Here is a 19,297-nt window from a genome sequence, read left to right as displayed (position 1 = left end):
AAAAGACTTATGATGTCATCACTGGACAATTTGAAAACAATTTTTGGAATATTCTAGGATGCACTTTCTTGGGTCCTCAGCAATAAGCTGAGTTGACATTTCTGGGATCCCACGAGTTCAGGGTGGGGCTCTCACAAACTAACGCAGATAAAACGCGAGACATTATGGTACGTGTTAGACTAAATACACATTTCAGCCCGACGGCGCTGTTAGCAGCTGCCATAAAATCACGCCTTTAAAACAGCATTAGTTCGCAAGAGCCCCCATGCTGTCTCATCTCAACCTGTGTAAACTCGCGAGATTCCTGAAATGCCGAGTCAGCTTTATACACCCGGCAAGTATGAAGTCCAACAAATGAACATTTGTGGAGGAAAACAAAGGAGAGACATACCTATGCACATACAGAGTTTCCTTTCCTTGCAGATGAGCAGTGCTATTACCCTCATTCCTCAACCCTTTCACAAATGAATGAGCAACTTTCAGGCCAATTTATGCACCTTTATAATTTCACAAAAATTATTATTTTATCAGTCTACACAAAATAATGTCCAACAAATATGCTTAAATAAACACCTATTTAATAAAAATTAGAGTTGAAAAAAAAAGAGAATTTCAGTGTCACAATAACTTCATAATAAACATGTCGAGTCTCATTGGCCGTTAAATAAGTCGGCACTCGAGACAGCTCTTGAGCAAATAAGCACCCCTGATTGGAGAACTATGCACTTTAAAGCTGTACATGTAGGTACACAAACAATGTAACAATATCAGCCAGAAGGTTCGTTTGCCTGAGGTTCCACAGCTTCATAAATGCAACCATTACACATAACCATCCGATGTGACCAGACAATGCTACACCAGATTCATGTATTTAAAATTTACTCAAAATGTGCACTTAACATGTACTTGTATGCTATGGCAGTCATGGGAGAGGGGAGCAGGAGTGCCTGGTGTAAACCACTAACCTTTGGCAAGTTATACACAAACTTTCCTGTAGGTGATGTACAGGCATGCACGCAATATTCTGATATTGGTGGAAGACAATTGGTCTTCAACAATCTCTAGACAGCGCACTTTAGATGGCCACATAAGAGTACCAGATTCATCTAGTACATCAAGTTACGTGTAGTCTTAAATGCAGGATAATGTGTAGTATACAGGTAACCTAATTCCTCAACCTTATGAAATAATATGAAAGAGCAACTTTGTAAAAGTTTATGCACATTGTTAATTTGATTTTTGGAGACAAAACTGCATTGGTTGAGTTGACCAATTTGAGGATTAATATCCAAATGCACTTAATACAGGGTCTGTCCACATTTATGCATATTTTGCAACCACTGGCACTGGCCTTTATTCACTATTTCCTCACAAAATCTCAGTCAAATTCGAAAATAAGGTCTGCTTTGAGCTACTCACCACGTGATGTCGTCTAATACCATTTCACGCTGTTTGTTTACTTCTTAGATTTGCTTTTATGATTTATATAAAGTTGAACTCTCAGACTTGTCTTCAATGGCAAAACTGTTATTTTGCACAGTTTATAGATATCGCTCCTGTTTTTTACATCTTTGATATTTTACAACCAGATGCCATGACGTGGAAAGAGAAACAATTGTTTCCCGACATTCCAATCTGAGCTTAACAGTACGTCATAATACATGCACGGTGTACTTTTACATTCCTGCGTCACGCAACAATAAGACACTGTCGTACATACGCAGCTGTGAAGTATCCAGGTCAACTGCCGTGGCTTAAGCTTGCCGTGGATTGGTCTAAAATGCATGAATTCCGTGAAGCGAGTGAAAAAGAATGGCAGCCGTTTTTGACCTATTTTCTTTATTTCTGGTATAGAAACATGTCTATATTAAAATAAACTCTACGGGTGAAGAAAGAACTTGTAACTAGCTGACAATTCTAGAATCGGCAATCATCAATAATGTATAAACATACAGTTAATACATGGAGCCCGAACGAAACAGCACAGTGATATCCAATGCTTTTTCTCATTCTAAATAAAGAGAGACTGACCCTTATGAATACAGTGATTTATTTTTCTTTCCTTCTTTCCTCTTTTCGCACCTAGAGAAGAAAAAGAGACATATTCCTAATCTGCTGGATTGGACAAAAAGCATACGCTTTAGCAACAGCACCTATGATTCATCAACACTGGATGGACAGGTAAGTGGAGTTCTAATTAACACAAGCTGTGTTTCTTTGGTATATTATCTTTAAACAAATATACACTCGTACAACATCACTTGTAAATTAACACTGATATAAAGGTAGTCCAGGTAAAGTGTAAAGGCCACCAGTGTAAGTAGCCTGACTAAAGGCCATAAACAAAACTAACATGAACTGGATTTGAACCAGTGACCATATTGGTCAGAGGTAAATCCCAAAACTATTCTTGAATGGGCCATTATGCCACAGCCCCTATTACTGGGAAGTTCAATGGTATACATAACATCGTAAATGTTGATTTATTTATTTATTTGACTGGTGTCTTACGACCTACTCTTAAATTGGCAAATCTTGAACTTCTTGGTACATGTAAGTTCTTTGAAAATAACTAAACAGTGAAGATCAATTAAAGGGAAAATATCTTAGGCTTGTTTTCAAAGCAGAATGAACAGCTCTGTGTATGCTAATAAGCATGATAAGTGCTGTATGTTAAACACACACAATCAGATGATTATCAGTCTGTAACATACTGAGGCCTGATCTGAATATATACTCAGATATACATATTTATTTATTTGATTGGTAACTTTATGCCCTACAAAAGCTTACATGATAACGGCCACAATCATGGTGGGAGGAAACTGGGCAGATCCCGTTGGAAACCCATGACCACTCACAGGTTGCCGACAGATCCAATCACATACAACCAGAGAGGATGCCAGCATGAGCTGGATTTGAACTCACAACGACTACTTTGGTGAGAGCTACTGTGCAGCAGTTACAATCTAACCACAAAGGCTACCTTGCCCATAACTCTACCTACATATAGGAGAAGGTAGCTTTTATTTCGCTTCTGTATTGTCTAGGCCTGGAAATGGTGACTGGCTAGAGTTCAAAATCTCCTGTCTCTATAAAATACAGCCTCAGAACAGGAAGTTATGCACTGGGAGAAAGAAAAAGTAAAAAGCTGTTAAGTCGCACACTTCCTGGAAATGCTGTGATTGGACAGAAACTGCCATCATGTCATGGTCATGTACCAATCCCTTTGCCCCCAGGGGTTATGTGGATATGACTAATTCTGGTTCCAGGATGTCCATTGACTGAGGTGGTTAGTGTGTCAGCAACGTATGTATATAGAGGACAGATATAGTATGTTCAGAATGTGAATACAGTCAGTGTGTGCAGAAATGGTCAGGAAGGACTATAGAGGCCTTTACATGCAACATCATTCATTTGGTCTTCCATGGATATCAGCCTTTCCCCAATGGAAGTAGAGTTCTCCAAGCTTTATGGGTTTCAGTCAGGAAGTTTGCCAGAGTAAAGCCGAAGTACCTGGCCCCCCGAGATCATAAACTAATTTTAGACTTCGGTCAAAATTTAAAATCACTTTACAATTGTTACTTCTTATGTAACAAGGGTCAAAATACAGCTTGACAATGTAAATTCGGGGCAAGTTATTGTTCAACAAATTTCAGCTAAAATAACAGAAAGGAAGATACCAAATTTAATGATTGAAAATCTGATTGATGTCTTTCTTCTTTGATGTCTGGATGATATTCTGATAGCTTCATGCTCCTGGGCCCAGGTCATCATTAAAAGTATCAGTGTTTTTCACAGGCTTTCGATAGAATTTCTTTTCTTGTTATTTATCTCTCAATGCTTAATTTCTATAATAATAGAAATGAAATATCCCAAAATATGAAAATTAAAATTCCCTACTGACCTTTGCCATTTTTCTCATGGGGTTGGGTCACCCCCACACAAAGAATTTTTCAAGGGCGCCTTTATCATTAATTTATTCTTATATATAGCATTGTTTTGAGGAGGTTGTACGTGGGAAGGTCTGTCAGCAACCTGCGAATGGTCGTGGATTTCCCCCGGGCTCTGCCCGGTTTCCACCCACCATAATGCTTGCCGCCATTGTGTAAGTGAAATATTCTTGAGTATGGCGTAAAACACCAATCAAAGAAATAAATAAATAAATAAATAAATAAATAAATTGTTTTGAAGACCATGCAATGAGGTGTAGAGTATGGTCACAGCTTATTGAGCTACATGCAGCGTCACCACTGTATCCGGGAGTCTGCGGATGGTAGAACAACAGGAGCAAGGACAATGGGCTGCAGTGTTGTGTGTGTGTTTGTGTGCATTAGGTTGGGGAGGGGGGGGGGAGACTAGTGCTGGGGGGAGGGCGTTATAGTCTCCCTGCATCAAGGTTCACACAGTCTTTATTGATCACAAGTTACGCATCCACAGCCACAGTCATAACCACACAGACTAGCTCATAAAGGTGAGAAAGAGACCTATAATTCCTCTGCCACTACAATTACTAAGCTGCTCCTGTAATTCCTGCGTTCTGTCATAATGATCATATTCCCCGCCTGCGAAACCTGGTAAATACATGTACAGTGAATTAGTCCATTATGTGGTAGGAAACACCTTCCCATGATTGACGTCCAAACGGCTTAAGACTGAAGAGCGGCAGACAGCCTATACAGGACCATAGCCTGGCTAGTTTAGGCCAGGGATGCTTTATACAGGAGAGACAGAATGACAAGCACTGGTCTTTACAACCCTATATATGTTGATATTCATATGAAACTTAGCTCTTATGCACCATACACGAGTGTGTTAATCTCAAACTGACAGTTCGGGTGTTGACAACCAAAAATTTTAACAAATCCAGCAGCCCATCTCTTTAATATCTCTGTCACATTAGATTGAAAATTTTAGGGAGTTGATTTCAAAACTTTATAAAATTGGGTGCGCAAAACACTGCCACACATCTGACTGGCTGACAGCATACCATCAATGTGGTATTTGCCATGCACAGCCATACATGAATATTCACAAATTCACAACAATATGGGGGCCTCCGTGGCTCAGTTGGTTAGCGGTTGGTTAATGACCCAGTAGTCTCTCACCAATGCGATCCCTGTGAGTTCAAGTCCAGCGCATGCTGGCTTCCTCTCCGTCCGTATGTGGGAAGGTCTTTCAGCAACCTGGGGATGGTCGTGGGTTTCCCCCGGGTTCTGCCTGGTTCCACCCAACATAATGCTGGCCGCCATCATATAAGTGAAATATTCTTGAGTATGGCGTAAAACACCAATCAAATAATAGTTTTATGCTCAAGAATATTTCACTTAATGACAGCGACCAGCATTATGGTGTGAAAAAAACAGTCTTTCTGCCCGGGGTGGGGGGTAACGAAGGCGATCTGTAGGTCGCTGCAGACCTTCCCACATGCCAACAGAGAGGAAGTCATCACATGCTATACAGCAATAACATTGGTGAGAGGCTCTTTAATTACTGTGCTGCCCTAGCACACTTTCCACTAGGCCACTCCAGTAATCCTATGAATCATTACGTTATTTTTGCATTATTTATTTATTTATTTATTTGATTGGTGTTTTACGCCATAATCAAGACTATTTGGCTCAGATTAGTATACAATGGGGGCCAGCATTATGGTGGGTATTTATATGTCATTTGTTAAGGGACAGTGGTTTCATAGGAGAACTTGCTTCAACCCTTAGCCAGAAAGGGCCCCATCAAGTGCATCATGTTTGCTTAATCAAGTGAAAATAAATCCATCTCTATCCAGTTAGTAATGCAAAAATTCACGGCAGAAAAATCATTTTTCAACAATATACTGGCATGCTCCAGTTAGACAGCAAAAAGGCTGCCATTCCCTTATGACCAAACTCAACAAATGCATATCAATATTTGATCAGCCAATAGCATGATTCACTCCGGCTGTGTTAACACTTGTAGGTCACATCACAAATAAAGTACATTACAAAATTGGTCCTTTGACATCGCTACACTATTCATGAAAAACAGATCAAACAGACTACGTTCTGACCGGCCTCCATCAAAAGAACTGTCAGCCAATCCCACTGGAGTTTTGTAATCACAATAGTTTAATATTTTGATGATAACAAGATAATTTATTAACCTCTCGGAAAGCGTAAGATTAAAAAATTCAACCAATCAGGAAATTAAGTAGCCCACAGTGGTGACGTCAACTGTGATAGCTGTGAAAACGACTTTGTTGGGGGGTGGGGGACAGCCCAAAGATGGGGTGATAAGGTGGTTCTTCATTTTGAACAAATGTTCATCGATGACGTCATTTCCGATCATTGACAGAAAATATGCATAAAATAGAGGAGGTATTAAGAAATATAAAGTATGCATCAAAAAGGGAAACAATTTTCTATTTTTCTTGGCAAAAGATCCTTCATTTTGCGTCCACTTCGAGGGCAGTAGATCCAGGTTCAATCCTGGGATGTGTCACACCTAAGACCTTAAAAGAGAAAGTTGTGGCTTCCTCGCCTGGAGTTCAGTGAAGCAGCACTAGAAGAGCAGTAGAAGTCCGTCCTGCAAAAAAAGAGGCACAATACCTGGACTCTAAGCATTCACATGACTGAAAACTTGTTAAGTATGACATTAAACCCCAAGCGCTCTTCTCTTTACAATATAAGAACCTTTTCACGTATTCTTTAAATTTGATCCCCGATCTGAAATGGCTTACCAGAACAATCATTTGTGTAAGATTCATGGGCTCTTATTAACAGATCTACTCGTTTTTCCATGCAATGCCTACTGCAGGCATCACCTGCTGTGAGTCATCACTAAAACATTCACGAACATGACAAATGAACTGTTGACTGCAGCAATGGTCCCACGCGCTAAATTCTCTCGCAGCCCTGAGTGCCAGCTCCAAGCACATGTTGTATTTATGTGTTCAGCAACAGCTATAAAGTCTGTGGTAGATCCAATCTGTGCTTGTCAAAATGACTTCTGGCAGTTTCCTGTACAGTTACATCTTTTTTCAATGGAATATGGTAGTCCACACTTCACACAAGCTGCCAGCACTACTACTGTAATTCTTCAATCTTTTTGCTCAGTTGGTTAGCGCGCTGGCGCAGCATAATGACCCAGGAGTCTCTCACCAATGCGGTCGCTCTGAGTTCAAGCCCAGTTTATGCTGGCTTCCTCTCCGGTCGTACGTGGGAAGGTCTGTCAGCAACCTGCGGATGGTTGTGAGTTCCCCCCACCCACCCCCCCACCCGGGCTCTGGCCGGTTTTCACCCACTATAATGCTGGCCGCCATCATATAAATGAAATATTCTTGAGTACGACGTAAAACACCAATCAAATAAATAAATAGATAAATCAATCAATCTTTTGGCATGTTTGCAAGGTGTTTCCTTAAGTATATTCTGAAGGCATTTTTCTGTGTTCAAAATACACTTTTTGTGAAGCCCTGAAACTGGCCAAACCGACAAATGTAGTTTTGTCTCTAAAATCAAATTAAAAATATGCATGAATTGCACTGAAAGGCAAAAAGGTTGAAGAATTAAGGTATATAAAACAAATAATGTGCTATACCAACAACGTTAAACATTCTTAGTGACAAATGACTAGCTCACTTATAGCAGGCTTCCAGCACTCCACTACCATTCAGTTATACTGCGGACCTTATTTGTTCATGCTTTGGTATGGACAATATAACATTCCCATGATGAGTAGCCTATGTAACTGGTTGTTTGGTTAAATATACAGAATGTTTGCATAATGCATGGTTTAGTGAAAAAGTTTGAGACAAAAATTCACTAAAGCTTACAGTACTTAGCATATGAACTCTATCAATGTCTGTGTATCAATTTTCTGAGCAGAATACATAACAAGTTTTTAAACTCAAAAGCATGAATACAGATGGGAAATGATTTTATATTCAGGCTGCTCTTTGATTTTATCGCTTTTACGTACCCTTGTAAACATTCTTAAGACAATAATTCTGAATATAACCATCTTTATTCATAACCAAAAAGAGAATATATAGTTTGTTTCTAAAATTTGCCAACCTTGTGGAACATGCAGTTCCATTATCACTCAAAGATATACATGTACCTCCAACAAACTACAGACAAGACAGTAGCTCACTACTGGTGGTCAACACATGTCTTTTGGACAATAAAACCGGTAAAATAAAAATAAAAAGGTGATTTAAAACAGTTTTAAGTCATTTTTTTTCAGCCATGATCAAAACCACAAACATTAGGGCTAACCAGTTACCTATCCACTCACCCAGTTGGATCAATTAGAAAATTACAGAGGTCTTTGGACTCCCTGTTATCAGAACTTTTAATATGGGACAGCTAGTAAAAATGAAATCCAGACACTCTTTTCACACAAAATGATTTCAAAAAGTGTTTGAACATCCTGTTTCGCAAGCCTCACTAACATTCTACACATACTAGAACCCCAACCTCCTGACGTCTGGTTGGCTAAACGGTACACCTATGGCTAGCTTAATTTCGCTAATTTCCCCATAGGCATGCAACCCGTGGTCTCAGGGATGCAGGTCTGACTAATAACCCTACTCAGTCAGCCCTACATCAGCCTTATATGTAGGTGCCTACAACTACCGAGCCATCCTTCAACGTAGCAGTTGTTTGTGTCCAAGACCCCGTGGATATTCACCACATCTATCATATACCAGGCATGCCCAGAACAACATGTATCAAGGACTGGTTGACTGTTTTTCTGACTGACAAAACGACTGACAGCATGACTTGTTGACCATTTGACCGACAGTACTAGTCTCACTGACTAGATGAATGACTGACAGTATGACTGGTTGACTATTTAACTGACAGTACGAGTCTCACTGACAGGAAGAAGGACTGACAGTATGACTGGTTGACTATTTGACTGACAGTACTAGTCTCACTGACTAGATGAATGACTGACAGTATGACTGGTTGACTATTTAACTGACAGTACGAGTCTCACTGACAGGAAGAAGGACTGACAGTATGACTGGTTGACTATTTGACTGACAGAATGAATGGCTGACAGACAGTATGACTGGCTGACTGACGGTATTACTGTCTGACTGATATTATGACTGGCTGACAGACAGATAACTTGACAGGCTAATTGTTTGGCTGACTGTCTGACTGACTGATTTGGCAGTACAAGGCTAATTAACTGACTGACTGGCTGACAGACAGATTGACAGGCTAATTGTTTGGCTGACTGTCTGACTGACTGATTTGGCAGTACAAGGCTAATTAACTGACTGACTGGCTGACAGACAGATTGACAGGCTAATTGTTTGGCTGACTGTCTGACTGACTGATTTGGCGGTACAAGGCTAATTAACTGACTGACTGGCTGACAGACAGATTGACAGGCTAATTGTTTGGCTGACTGTCTGACTGACTGATTTGGCAGTACAAGGCTAATTAACTGACTGACTGGCTGACAGACAGATTGACAGGCTAATTGTTTGGCTGTCTGACTGACTGATTTGGCAGTACAAGGCTAATTAACTAACTGACTGACTGGCTGACAGACGGATTGACAGGCTAATTGTTTGGCTGACTGTCTGACTGACTGATTTGGCAGTACAAGGCTAACTAACTGACTGACTGACTGACAGACTGTATGACTGTTTGGCTGACTGATCAAAAGTATGACTGACTTACTGACTGGCTAGGTGATTGATTGATGGTATGACTAACTGACTGACAGGCTGATTTGATGGTAAAAAAGAAAGGGGATTTTAAATAAATAAAAGAGGAATAAAAAAAAAATAAGTGTCCAGTGAAAACCCATGCCCTTTGCCAGGTTAACAAACAAAACCTCCAGCTACAACAGTGAGGAGAGATGGATTTGACCCATTGGCCACTGCCAATCACACTTGGCCAGAAGAACAGTATTAACAGCCAAACAGTCCCTGAACTAAGTTATAACCACCTCACACACACAATGCCTGACTGACATTGTGATTAGTCGACCCCAGGTGAAACAGTAAGACATAAATTACAGCTATTCTGACATCTACTCTGAAATTGCTCCATAAAGGTTCTTCACAATCATACAGCACGACTGACTGACTACTAAAGTGATTGACAGACACAACACTAAAACAGCATCTCCAGTTATTTTGACACTTACTCTAGAAAACTTTGTCAGGTGTGTTAGTAAAGTAAAAACATAACTGAGTGATAAAGTGATGGATTGACAGCAGGTGTGAGTGACACTACATTTATTCCCTGTGTCTTCTTTTCCAACAAAACATAGCACTTTAATTCCAATGTGAGTTTGGAACTTGGCCGAGTGATTAAGTTGCCTGCTGTTTTGCATCAATCTTTTTCTTTGACAGAATTTCTCAGATTGCAAGCTTCCATTTCCATTTTTAAAGCGGTGGGGGGCGGGGGGAGGGGTTGGAATAAGCGTGGGAATTTTCTGGTATGTATGTATGTATGTGTGTGCGTGTATGCGTGTATGTGTGCGTGTAGGTATGCGTGTATGTATGTATGTATGTATGTATGTATGTATGCTTTGGGTGATCCGTTATACGTGTACAATTTTTGACCAGGAGGAGTCATTAGGTGTGTGTGTGCATGTATACTGTGTCTTCTTGTAGCAGTCTTTCTGGTAAAAAAAAACCCTCTGAAGGTGTTTCCTTGTTTGGTCTTGCATGAAGTTTAGTGACCACTTTCCTCCCACCAATATGATGAGGGTTGGACATAGGAGAGCATGTCATGATACACCTCAATAATTTATCCCTGGCACTCTGATTTCCCACACCTAAAAAACAGGAGGAAATCATATAAGTGAAAAATTTCGAGTGCATGGCGATTATATAAAACAAACAAATAAATTCCATTCAGTCTAGGAAAACAAAAATGAACAGGCTTTATACACTTCATGACCCTCAAGCTTTATAGCCTTAATCCATGCTGGTCCCTGACAGAAAAAACATGGTCCTGTTCTACGTCCTGTGTAGTAGATATATTTAAATAAGGATCTAAGGCACATACATCTTAATCCCTTCCAATCCAGACTGATCTCATACAGGAAAACAAATCACAGATCTAGACATTCAGACGAAGATTGCGACAAGACAATCAAAACTGAACATTACCACATGAAGGCAACGGAAATGACTCCAATTATGGCTTCGTTCTATTCGGTGAATTAATATTGGACAACTTTCTACAGGCTGCTAAAGTTTGCCCTTTCTGAAAACCCCAATCTATCCTGGATTTGTACTACTGTAATTCTTCAAGCTTTTCAAATGTTTGCAAGATGTTTATTCCAGTATATTCTGAAGGCATTATGCTGTGTAGATTGATAAAATTACACTTTTGGTTAAGCTCTGAAATGGCCAATCCAACCAATGTAGATTTGTCTCCAAAATCAAATTTGAAATGTGCAAAAGTTGCACTGAAAGCTGTTTTTTTTTCTTTCATATGTGAAAAGGTTGAGGAATTACGGTAGTTGTATAAAATGGCCATGCAACCACTCTAGCCATCACAATGATTACACTGCATGTCAGTACATGTACAGACATCTTGTGAGAGCACTTGCCTGTCTTGATCAATATTATAAAAGATTACATTTGTGTGTGTGTGTGTGTGTTGGGGGGGGGAGGGTACCTGCAAAAGTTGGAGGTTATCCAATCAGAGTTAAGCTCGTCTCCAATATAGAACTCCAAAAGACGCATAAATTACATCCAACACTCATAATGCCCTTTAGACGGGGATCATTCTCCCAGGGTGTCTTGATTGCTCTTGCAGTAGCCACAAACAATCAATCTTTGGCTTTTGCCAATGCTCTATTCAAAATGTTATCAGATTTGGATGTAGCTTTAAGTCAGGAGGGTATTCAGCCAGTGGTTTCCTCCATCCGTGTTCAACTATGATCAATGCTGTAAAAGTGGACAATTTCTCCACATGGCAAAATGTAGATGAAATATTGTGAATAAATAAGTAAAAATAAAATCTGTTTAGCTGTCACTTGACAACATTCAGGTCGGATGCAAAAATAATCTCACAGATTCAGGGGAATACATCATTACCTCACTACCGGCAGGGTTTATACAGAAACACGATGAAGAACGACAAAAGAATGTTTTTGCGTCAAATCGCGTAAACTTCAACGAATGCTGACGATGTTCTGGGACCACTGGCCAACTACCACACCTCAATTTCTCCTCAACAAATGCCTACATGTATATGTACATGAAATTAGTAGTGTCAATGTGCCGAACTACCTTTGACTCTTTCCTCATCTTTGATGAAATTTTGGGCACCCATACCAGGTACGTGCTCTGATAAGTATTTAGTTGGTTTGAATATTATTAGTTTCTCATCCCAGTTAGAGAGATAAGACAACAATGTTAAATAAATAACCTCATAAAGCCTATCAACAATGGTTCAACACAAAAACCCACTACACTGGGCATGTTTTTGCTTTTTGCGCCCAAACTATTGATGACCATATACACCACATGGGGTTCAAAAGAGACCCAGATCAAACCTTAGCACTACCCAATTTTACACTGCTCAAGATAACATTTTTATCATAATGGTCCTGTAGCTGACCGTCATCTTACATATGATTATCACACACCTTAAAAGCCCTGTAGTGTGATTTGAACACTTGAAATTTTGACTCCCCAGACTATTGGTTATGTCAAGTGTCTCAATAGTTATGTCTGGTGTCTCGATAGTTATGTCAGGTGTCTTAATAGTTAAATGAGTTATGTCAGGTGTCTTCACAGTTATGTCAGGTGACTTCATAGTTATGTCTGGTGTCTCAATAGTTATGTCTTGTGTCTCAATAGTTATTTCAGGCGTCTTAATAGTTATGTGAGTTATGTCAGGTGTCTTCACAGTTATGTCAGGTGACTTCATAGTTATGTCTGGTGTCTCAATAGCTATGTCTGGCGTCTCAATAGTCATGTCTGGTGTCTCGTTAGTTATGTCTGGTGTTTTAATAGCTACGTCTGGTGTCTCGATAGTTATGTCAGGTGACTTCATAGTTATGTCTGGTGTCTCAATAGTTATGTCTGGTGTCTCAATGCTTATTCCAGGTGTTTTAGTAGCACACCCAGATTTTGTTTCAGGAGTGTGAAGACATGGGAGTGTGATACCAATCCTCGATGAAGACATGTCATGGACAGCATATAAAAATCTGATGAGCCATCCCACCCACCTATTAGAAAGGGAGCACAGGATGAAAAAGCCATCAACATGTAAGCTTCTAAAAGACAATGTACTTACCCATGTTTTCCAGAGACAATCACATTTCATGGATTTTCATTTCCCCGCGGTACATATCCAATGAGAAAAGTAACGATCCACGTTGGATTCTGTGTCGTCCAATCAAATCCTTCACACACAACTACAGTTGATGTGAAAGAAACTTGTCATACAAATTTAATTGCATTATATTTTAACAATCAAAAGAAAAGCATAGATCTTTTCCTGAAAGATTTCTTGAACTGCATAGTCAGGAAAAATATGTCAAGGCTTGCTAAAAGAAAGATAAATATAAAAATCTGACAAGTATTGCTGCATCAAATTTTCACAACATAAATATGCTTTTTAACAAATCTGAAACAAATGACATCCTGAAATAAAAATGTTTCCTTTTTTAAAAATCACTGAAATAAAAAGCCTCATTAAATTAAACCTGTGTGAAAGAAACTGCATAAACTTGGCAAACATTTATTCAAAACAACAGCTGTAATACGTTCTGAAAAGAAAAAAAAACCATGTTGGTGATCATAGGAGGAGGGAGTCAGTCTGCATCCTGCAAATGTCAACTGTGCTCAGTGATCACCTCACTTTGACATTTGCATGTGCGTTCCTTTCATGAAGGTCACAGCAGGGCACAAGGAAAACAGGCTGGAATTAGCCCATGGTAGTTACCAAGACAACTCTTACTGTCTGAATAACAAGCTAGGCACCTATGTTCTGAAAACAGTCTTCATCCAGGTACATCAACCTACCACAAGCACATCTGAGAAAGTGCAAAAGAAATCTGGTACAATACAATACATAAGTTTATTTATCTATTTATTTATTTCTTTATTTTTCTTGGTTGGTTGGTTTGAACTTTTGGCTTATTCAGGAAAATCACCTGCATGTTATCAAAAGTGTTCCAGTTTATTGCAGGAACATTATGATGTACGCATTAGATGATAATCTTACACAATGGGCAAACATTGTATTTATTACATTTATGCCATTTCAGTTTTAAGTAGCATATTGTATTCATAAATACACATAATGTGATACATAGTAGTACAATGTGTAAGTGTGATGTTAAATCAATGTATTGGGAAGGTATTGGTCAGTAAACTATACATACGCACTGGCCTACACCTACTGGAACAGGACTATGGTCTTATACAGTTTAACATACAAACATCTTCATGTATCTGTATTCTTGAGTATGGCGTAAAACAGCAATCAAATAAATAAATAAATAAATCATGTAGCTGTCTGTATACTGAAAATTTAGTAGCTGTCATCCACCAATAATTTGTTTATTTATTGGACTTGTGTTTTACGCGGTACTCAAGAATGTTTCACGCATAGATGCAACACTAAGTACTGAAAACTAAGGTTATCAAGAATCAATGAAATGAATGCAGATATGTGATGTTTTCTTACGTTAAGAATTACTGAACTACGCTTATAAGGTACATCAATCAATGAGGTACAAAGTGCGTGCTCAAGCAGATCTGCTATGTCATCCTTATATTAGGTACTGAAGCATGGTGTTCTCATAGTCAACAGAACGTACTGCAGATTTGTAAGGTCTTCCTACATTAAGTACTGAAGCATAAGGTTCTCGTAGTCAATGGAACATACTGCAGATTTGTAATGTCTTCCTACATTAAGTAGTGAAGCATAAAGTTCTTGTAGTCAATGGAACATACTGCAGATTTGTAAGGTCTTCCTACATTAAGTACTGAAGCATAAGGTTCTCACAGTCAATGGAACATACTGCAGATTTGTAAGGTCTTCCTACATTAAGTACTGAAGCATAATGTTCTCACAGTCAATGGAACATACTGCAGATTTGTAAGGTCTTCCTACATAAAGTACTGAAGCGTAAGGTTCTCGTTGTCAATGGAACATACTATAGATTTGTAATGTCACCTTATATGTACATAGAGCAATGAATTATGAAGTACTCACGAATCAATGGAACACACTGCAGTTCTGTAATGTCACCTCACATGTACATAGAGCAATGAGTTATGAAGTACTCAACAATCAATGGAACATACTGCGGTTTTGTAATGTCACCTCACATGTACATAGAGCAATGAGTTATGAAGTACTCACGAATCAATGGAACATACTGCAGTTTTGTAATGTCACCTTACATGTACATCGATCAATGAGTTATGAAGTACTCACGAATCAATGGAACATACTGCGGTTTTGTAATGTCACCTCACATGTACATCGATCAATGAGTTATGAAGTACTCACGAATCAATGGAACATACTGCGGTTTTGTAATGTCACCTCACATGTACATCGATCAATGAATTATGAAGTACTCACGAATCAATGGAACATACTGCGGTTTTGTAATGTCACCTCACATGTACATCGATCAATGAATTATGAAGTACTCACGAATCAATGGAACATACTGCGGTTTTGTAATGTCACCTTATATGTACATCGATCAATGAGTTATGAAGTACTCACGAATCAATGGAACATACTGCAGTTTTGTAATGTCACCTTACATGTACATCGATCAATGAGTTATGAAGTACTCACGAATCAATGGAACATTAGTGTGGATTTGTAATGACTTCCTACATCTCACATCTTCCACAGGTTTATTTAGGCTTACCCACATGAACGTACTGCAGTTTCATTTCTTGATACATAACTCATCAAACAGGTTGTATTCCCGATCAATACAGTGGACTGCAGTGAAGGGTAATGACAGAATATCAAACATACGTTGTAATTCGATATTGGCATCATAAACAAATCATCTCTGGCTACCACAGTACTGGTGTGTCCCCTATGTGCGATGAATACACAAGGCCAATGTTTGTGTGGGTGTAATTCTTAGAGTTTGTCTTGGTAATTACAAATTTAATATTGATGAAAATTTCAAAAATGTCTCATCTGTTTGCCTTATAATTATATTCAGCAAAATGTTCCTGTATTAAAATGAGACAACAGTCTCCACAATATCCTTAACATTATTTTAACAGTCATTTCTCTCTATGACTCCATGTATACTTGCCATATTGTCAAATACATTCCATCATCATTTCATGTACACTTTATTACAATGTATTACATGATCCCAAATAATGAATACAATGTGTTAATTAACATTTAATAATAGCATAAATGTAACATACAAGTTACAATGTTCACCCATTGTCTGTACCTAAAGCATGCATCACCATGTTATATCCCCAAAGCTACAAATCTGAATGTTCACTACCTTTAACATTTAAACAACAATTTTGTTCACTTTTTCTGAGAATTTCACTTTAATTTTAAGTATCTCAACCAGAACTGGTGTAAGCTTCATATTTCAGTGATTAAGTCAATTACATGTATAGTTTTCAAGTCATAATAAATTTTAACGTTACAGTCAATTTATTAACAATTCTGATTTTCACCTGTCTGACGTATTAAGCACTGAACTCAAACGTTCTATGCAATTAAGGCAGGATACAAACATCACACTTGTTGGAAACAGCTGCCACATATTTCCAGTATAATTACCAGTAATCAACTAATGATGATGTAGATAATTTTAATGTTAGGCATTAGCTTATAGCATAGTCGCTGTCAGCCCAGATAAACACTTATGAAGTAATAAACGAGAGGCCAATGACTGTTTTTGTCATTTCTCTCAGTTTCACCTTTTGGAACTTTTTGAAAATGATGTGAATATGCCACAGTCTGGAATATTTACATTAACTCTGGTTATTTACCTGTGGATGAGCATTATATTCAAGAAATAAGCATTATAATAATAATATCTTACCTATGCAAAGGGTAAACCTGTAAACCTAAACCAGTCTAGGAAAAATGGCATTTTTGGGTTATGAGTGGGGTGGGGCAGGGAAGTGGGGAGGGGAAGGGTGGGGGGCTAGTGTTAAAGACATTTTAATCATTTCTTACATTTTTTTTTTGGTGTTTTGTTTTTTTTGTTTTTTGTTTTTTTTTTTTCCTTTGACGTGTGTCATGGTATTATTAAAATGAAAATGGATGACGTACCTTGCATTTTTGACAGTTCCCTACGGTGGAGAAACTGTCATTGCAGTCGAAGCGATCTAGCAGGTCTTGAAATACAGTGAACTTCTCCATGGCCTGTCTATCCCAGTCTTCAAGCCTGTGGAGACAGCTTTTACACTGCGCCAAAGATTCGTCTACGATACAGCTTTTGCTGGGAGAATTCACCACCGAGTAAATGCTCGCCGAATGCACCGAGCAAAACTTGAAATGCACATTATTGCGTATCTCCTCCTTTCGTCTGTCGAGCTGCAGACGAGTGCATATACCCTTGGTTAACTCCCTGCTCAGAATAAGGCACTGATCGCGGCGGTTACCCCCACTATGCGATGCTGACGTCGAGTTGTAGAATAACTCTCGTAATATCCTTGGTGAGGAATGAAGTCGTAGACTGTAGACACCAACACTTTCAGCAAACAGAACAGCGCAAAACACAAGCGACACCAAACAAATGCGCCATTTTTGGAATACATCATCACGAAGAGACTTCCCGCTCAAATAGCCCGAGGTACCATTTTGACATGAAAATGTCATATTTCTCCGAGCATCAGGGCTGGGCGAAGTAGCACAGGGTTGGGAGAAAGAGGAGAGATAGGGTCTTTTGGATTAAAATCACTCTGCCCATAGACACTGGCGAAAGATCGACAGGCGAACACCTCGAGTCGAGCCGAGGCTAGCTGCAAGAACCAGCCAAGAAACCGATCTACCATAAATTCTAAAACTAGTATTATTACTAGCACATCCCAGAGTAAAAGGGACAAATCCTCTACCATAGGTGAAAGCTGTAGAGCTGCAAAGAGACAGAATGTCGCCTTGGGAAGATGGAGCGGCCAGAGAATTGGGTACCCGAGACGATGGTAAAAATCCGACATCTGATGACATGGAACACACAGCCTTCATCCATACATCTAAAATCATTACTGTCGACTATAACCCTTCTTCACACATCATTCCCCTCCTTTGGAAATATCTTAACGCGTCAATATGGAATAAACCTCAGCCGAATTCTTCGGGTTTTCGTCTCAAAATCGCCCGGCGGTTCGGATACATGGTGAATCGGTGTACTCCTATGCAGCATCACTTTCCGCCATGTTCACTTTTTCACGGACGACGCCACTGCGCATGCTCACATCAATCAGTTTCGTTGATTAGAAATTAACATGATTCAAACGTGTGAGGCTCGGAACGCGTGGCTTTTTTCCCCGATGTCTCTGCACTCACTGTGGGCTTTGTTGGCTCACGTAACCGCAGTTAAACACCCGTGCAGTCGGCTCTTGCCCGAGGCTACCAGATTTTACATCACAGAAATTGGCTTATGTCGATGGAACATGTTAGCTGGCCCGCATGGTTGGACCGGACCATCTTCAGAGTGCTGGCTGTCGGTGGCTATCTAGCTGCCTGAGTCCTCGTTTACATCTCTACTGTATAAAGGATCATTTATGCCCATCACCCCACAGTCTCAGTTATAGTCGTCATGGGAAGCGCACTTTGCCCTTCAAACGGTGACAAAACACATGCAAATGACAGGGTATTATACCTTTACCGAAGTGCGATTTGTGGCTTCAAAAAAATCAATAGCATTCACTCATAACATAATAGTAAATCCCGTTAATTCTGGCCTCGCATAGAACCCTACAAAACCGGTAGGTTGTAGCACTTTCACATTGATTTAGTAAGGCTATTCAGACAGAAAGGCGTGTGCCTTATGCACTCTATGTGTATATGTAATGGTTACATCTTTAGCGGCTAAACATGCATGCGGTCATTTTGATGCATACTTTGATGTACGTATTTATAAATTAAATCAGACAGGCGTATATTAGATAAACGGGTTGAGTGGTGAGGGGAGAGGGTTGCCTGAGGAGCGTAGCAGATTGGACGGGTTGGGGTGCACAGATTTCCTCACTGCACCATTATACAGACAAATCCATTCCGCGGGACACACGTGGCTGACACGGGATTAAAACGATAGTGACAAGTTCGTTTGTCTTGACGGATGTCCACGCATG

The 19,297-nt window shown here is 39.4% G+C and overlaps 1 protein-coding gene across 1 annotated transcript in view; it reads right to left on the bottom strand.

Moving 5' to 3' along the window:
• Positions 1-17,822, bottom strand: part of LOC135479768 (NALCN channel auxiliary factor 2-like) — a 73,931-nt gene extending 56,109 nt beyond the window's left edge. The window contains exon 1 of the mRNA XM_064759674.1: positions 17,274-17,822. Within this exon, the coding sequence (XP_064615744.1) occupies positions 17,274-17,822 (549 nt within the window). The remainder of the gene's footprint in view (positions 1-17,273) is intronic.
• Between the last annotated feature and the right edge of the window lie 1,475 nt (positions 17,823-19,297).

This window comes from Liolophura sinensis, chromosome 12 (assembly GCF_032854445.1).
Source record: "Liolophura sinensis isolate JHLJ2023 chromosome 12, CUHK_Ljap_v2, whole genome shotgun sequence".
Classification (NCBI taxonomy): Eukaryota; Metazoa; Mollusca; class Polyplacophora; order Chitonida; family Chitonidae; genus Liolophura; species Liolophura sinensis.
The sequence above is the reverse complement of the archived record's forward strand: the minus strand, read 5'-3'. Positions and strand labels throughout refer to the sequence as shown.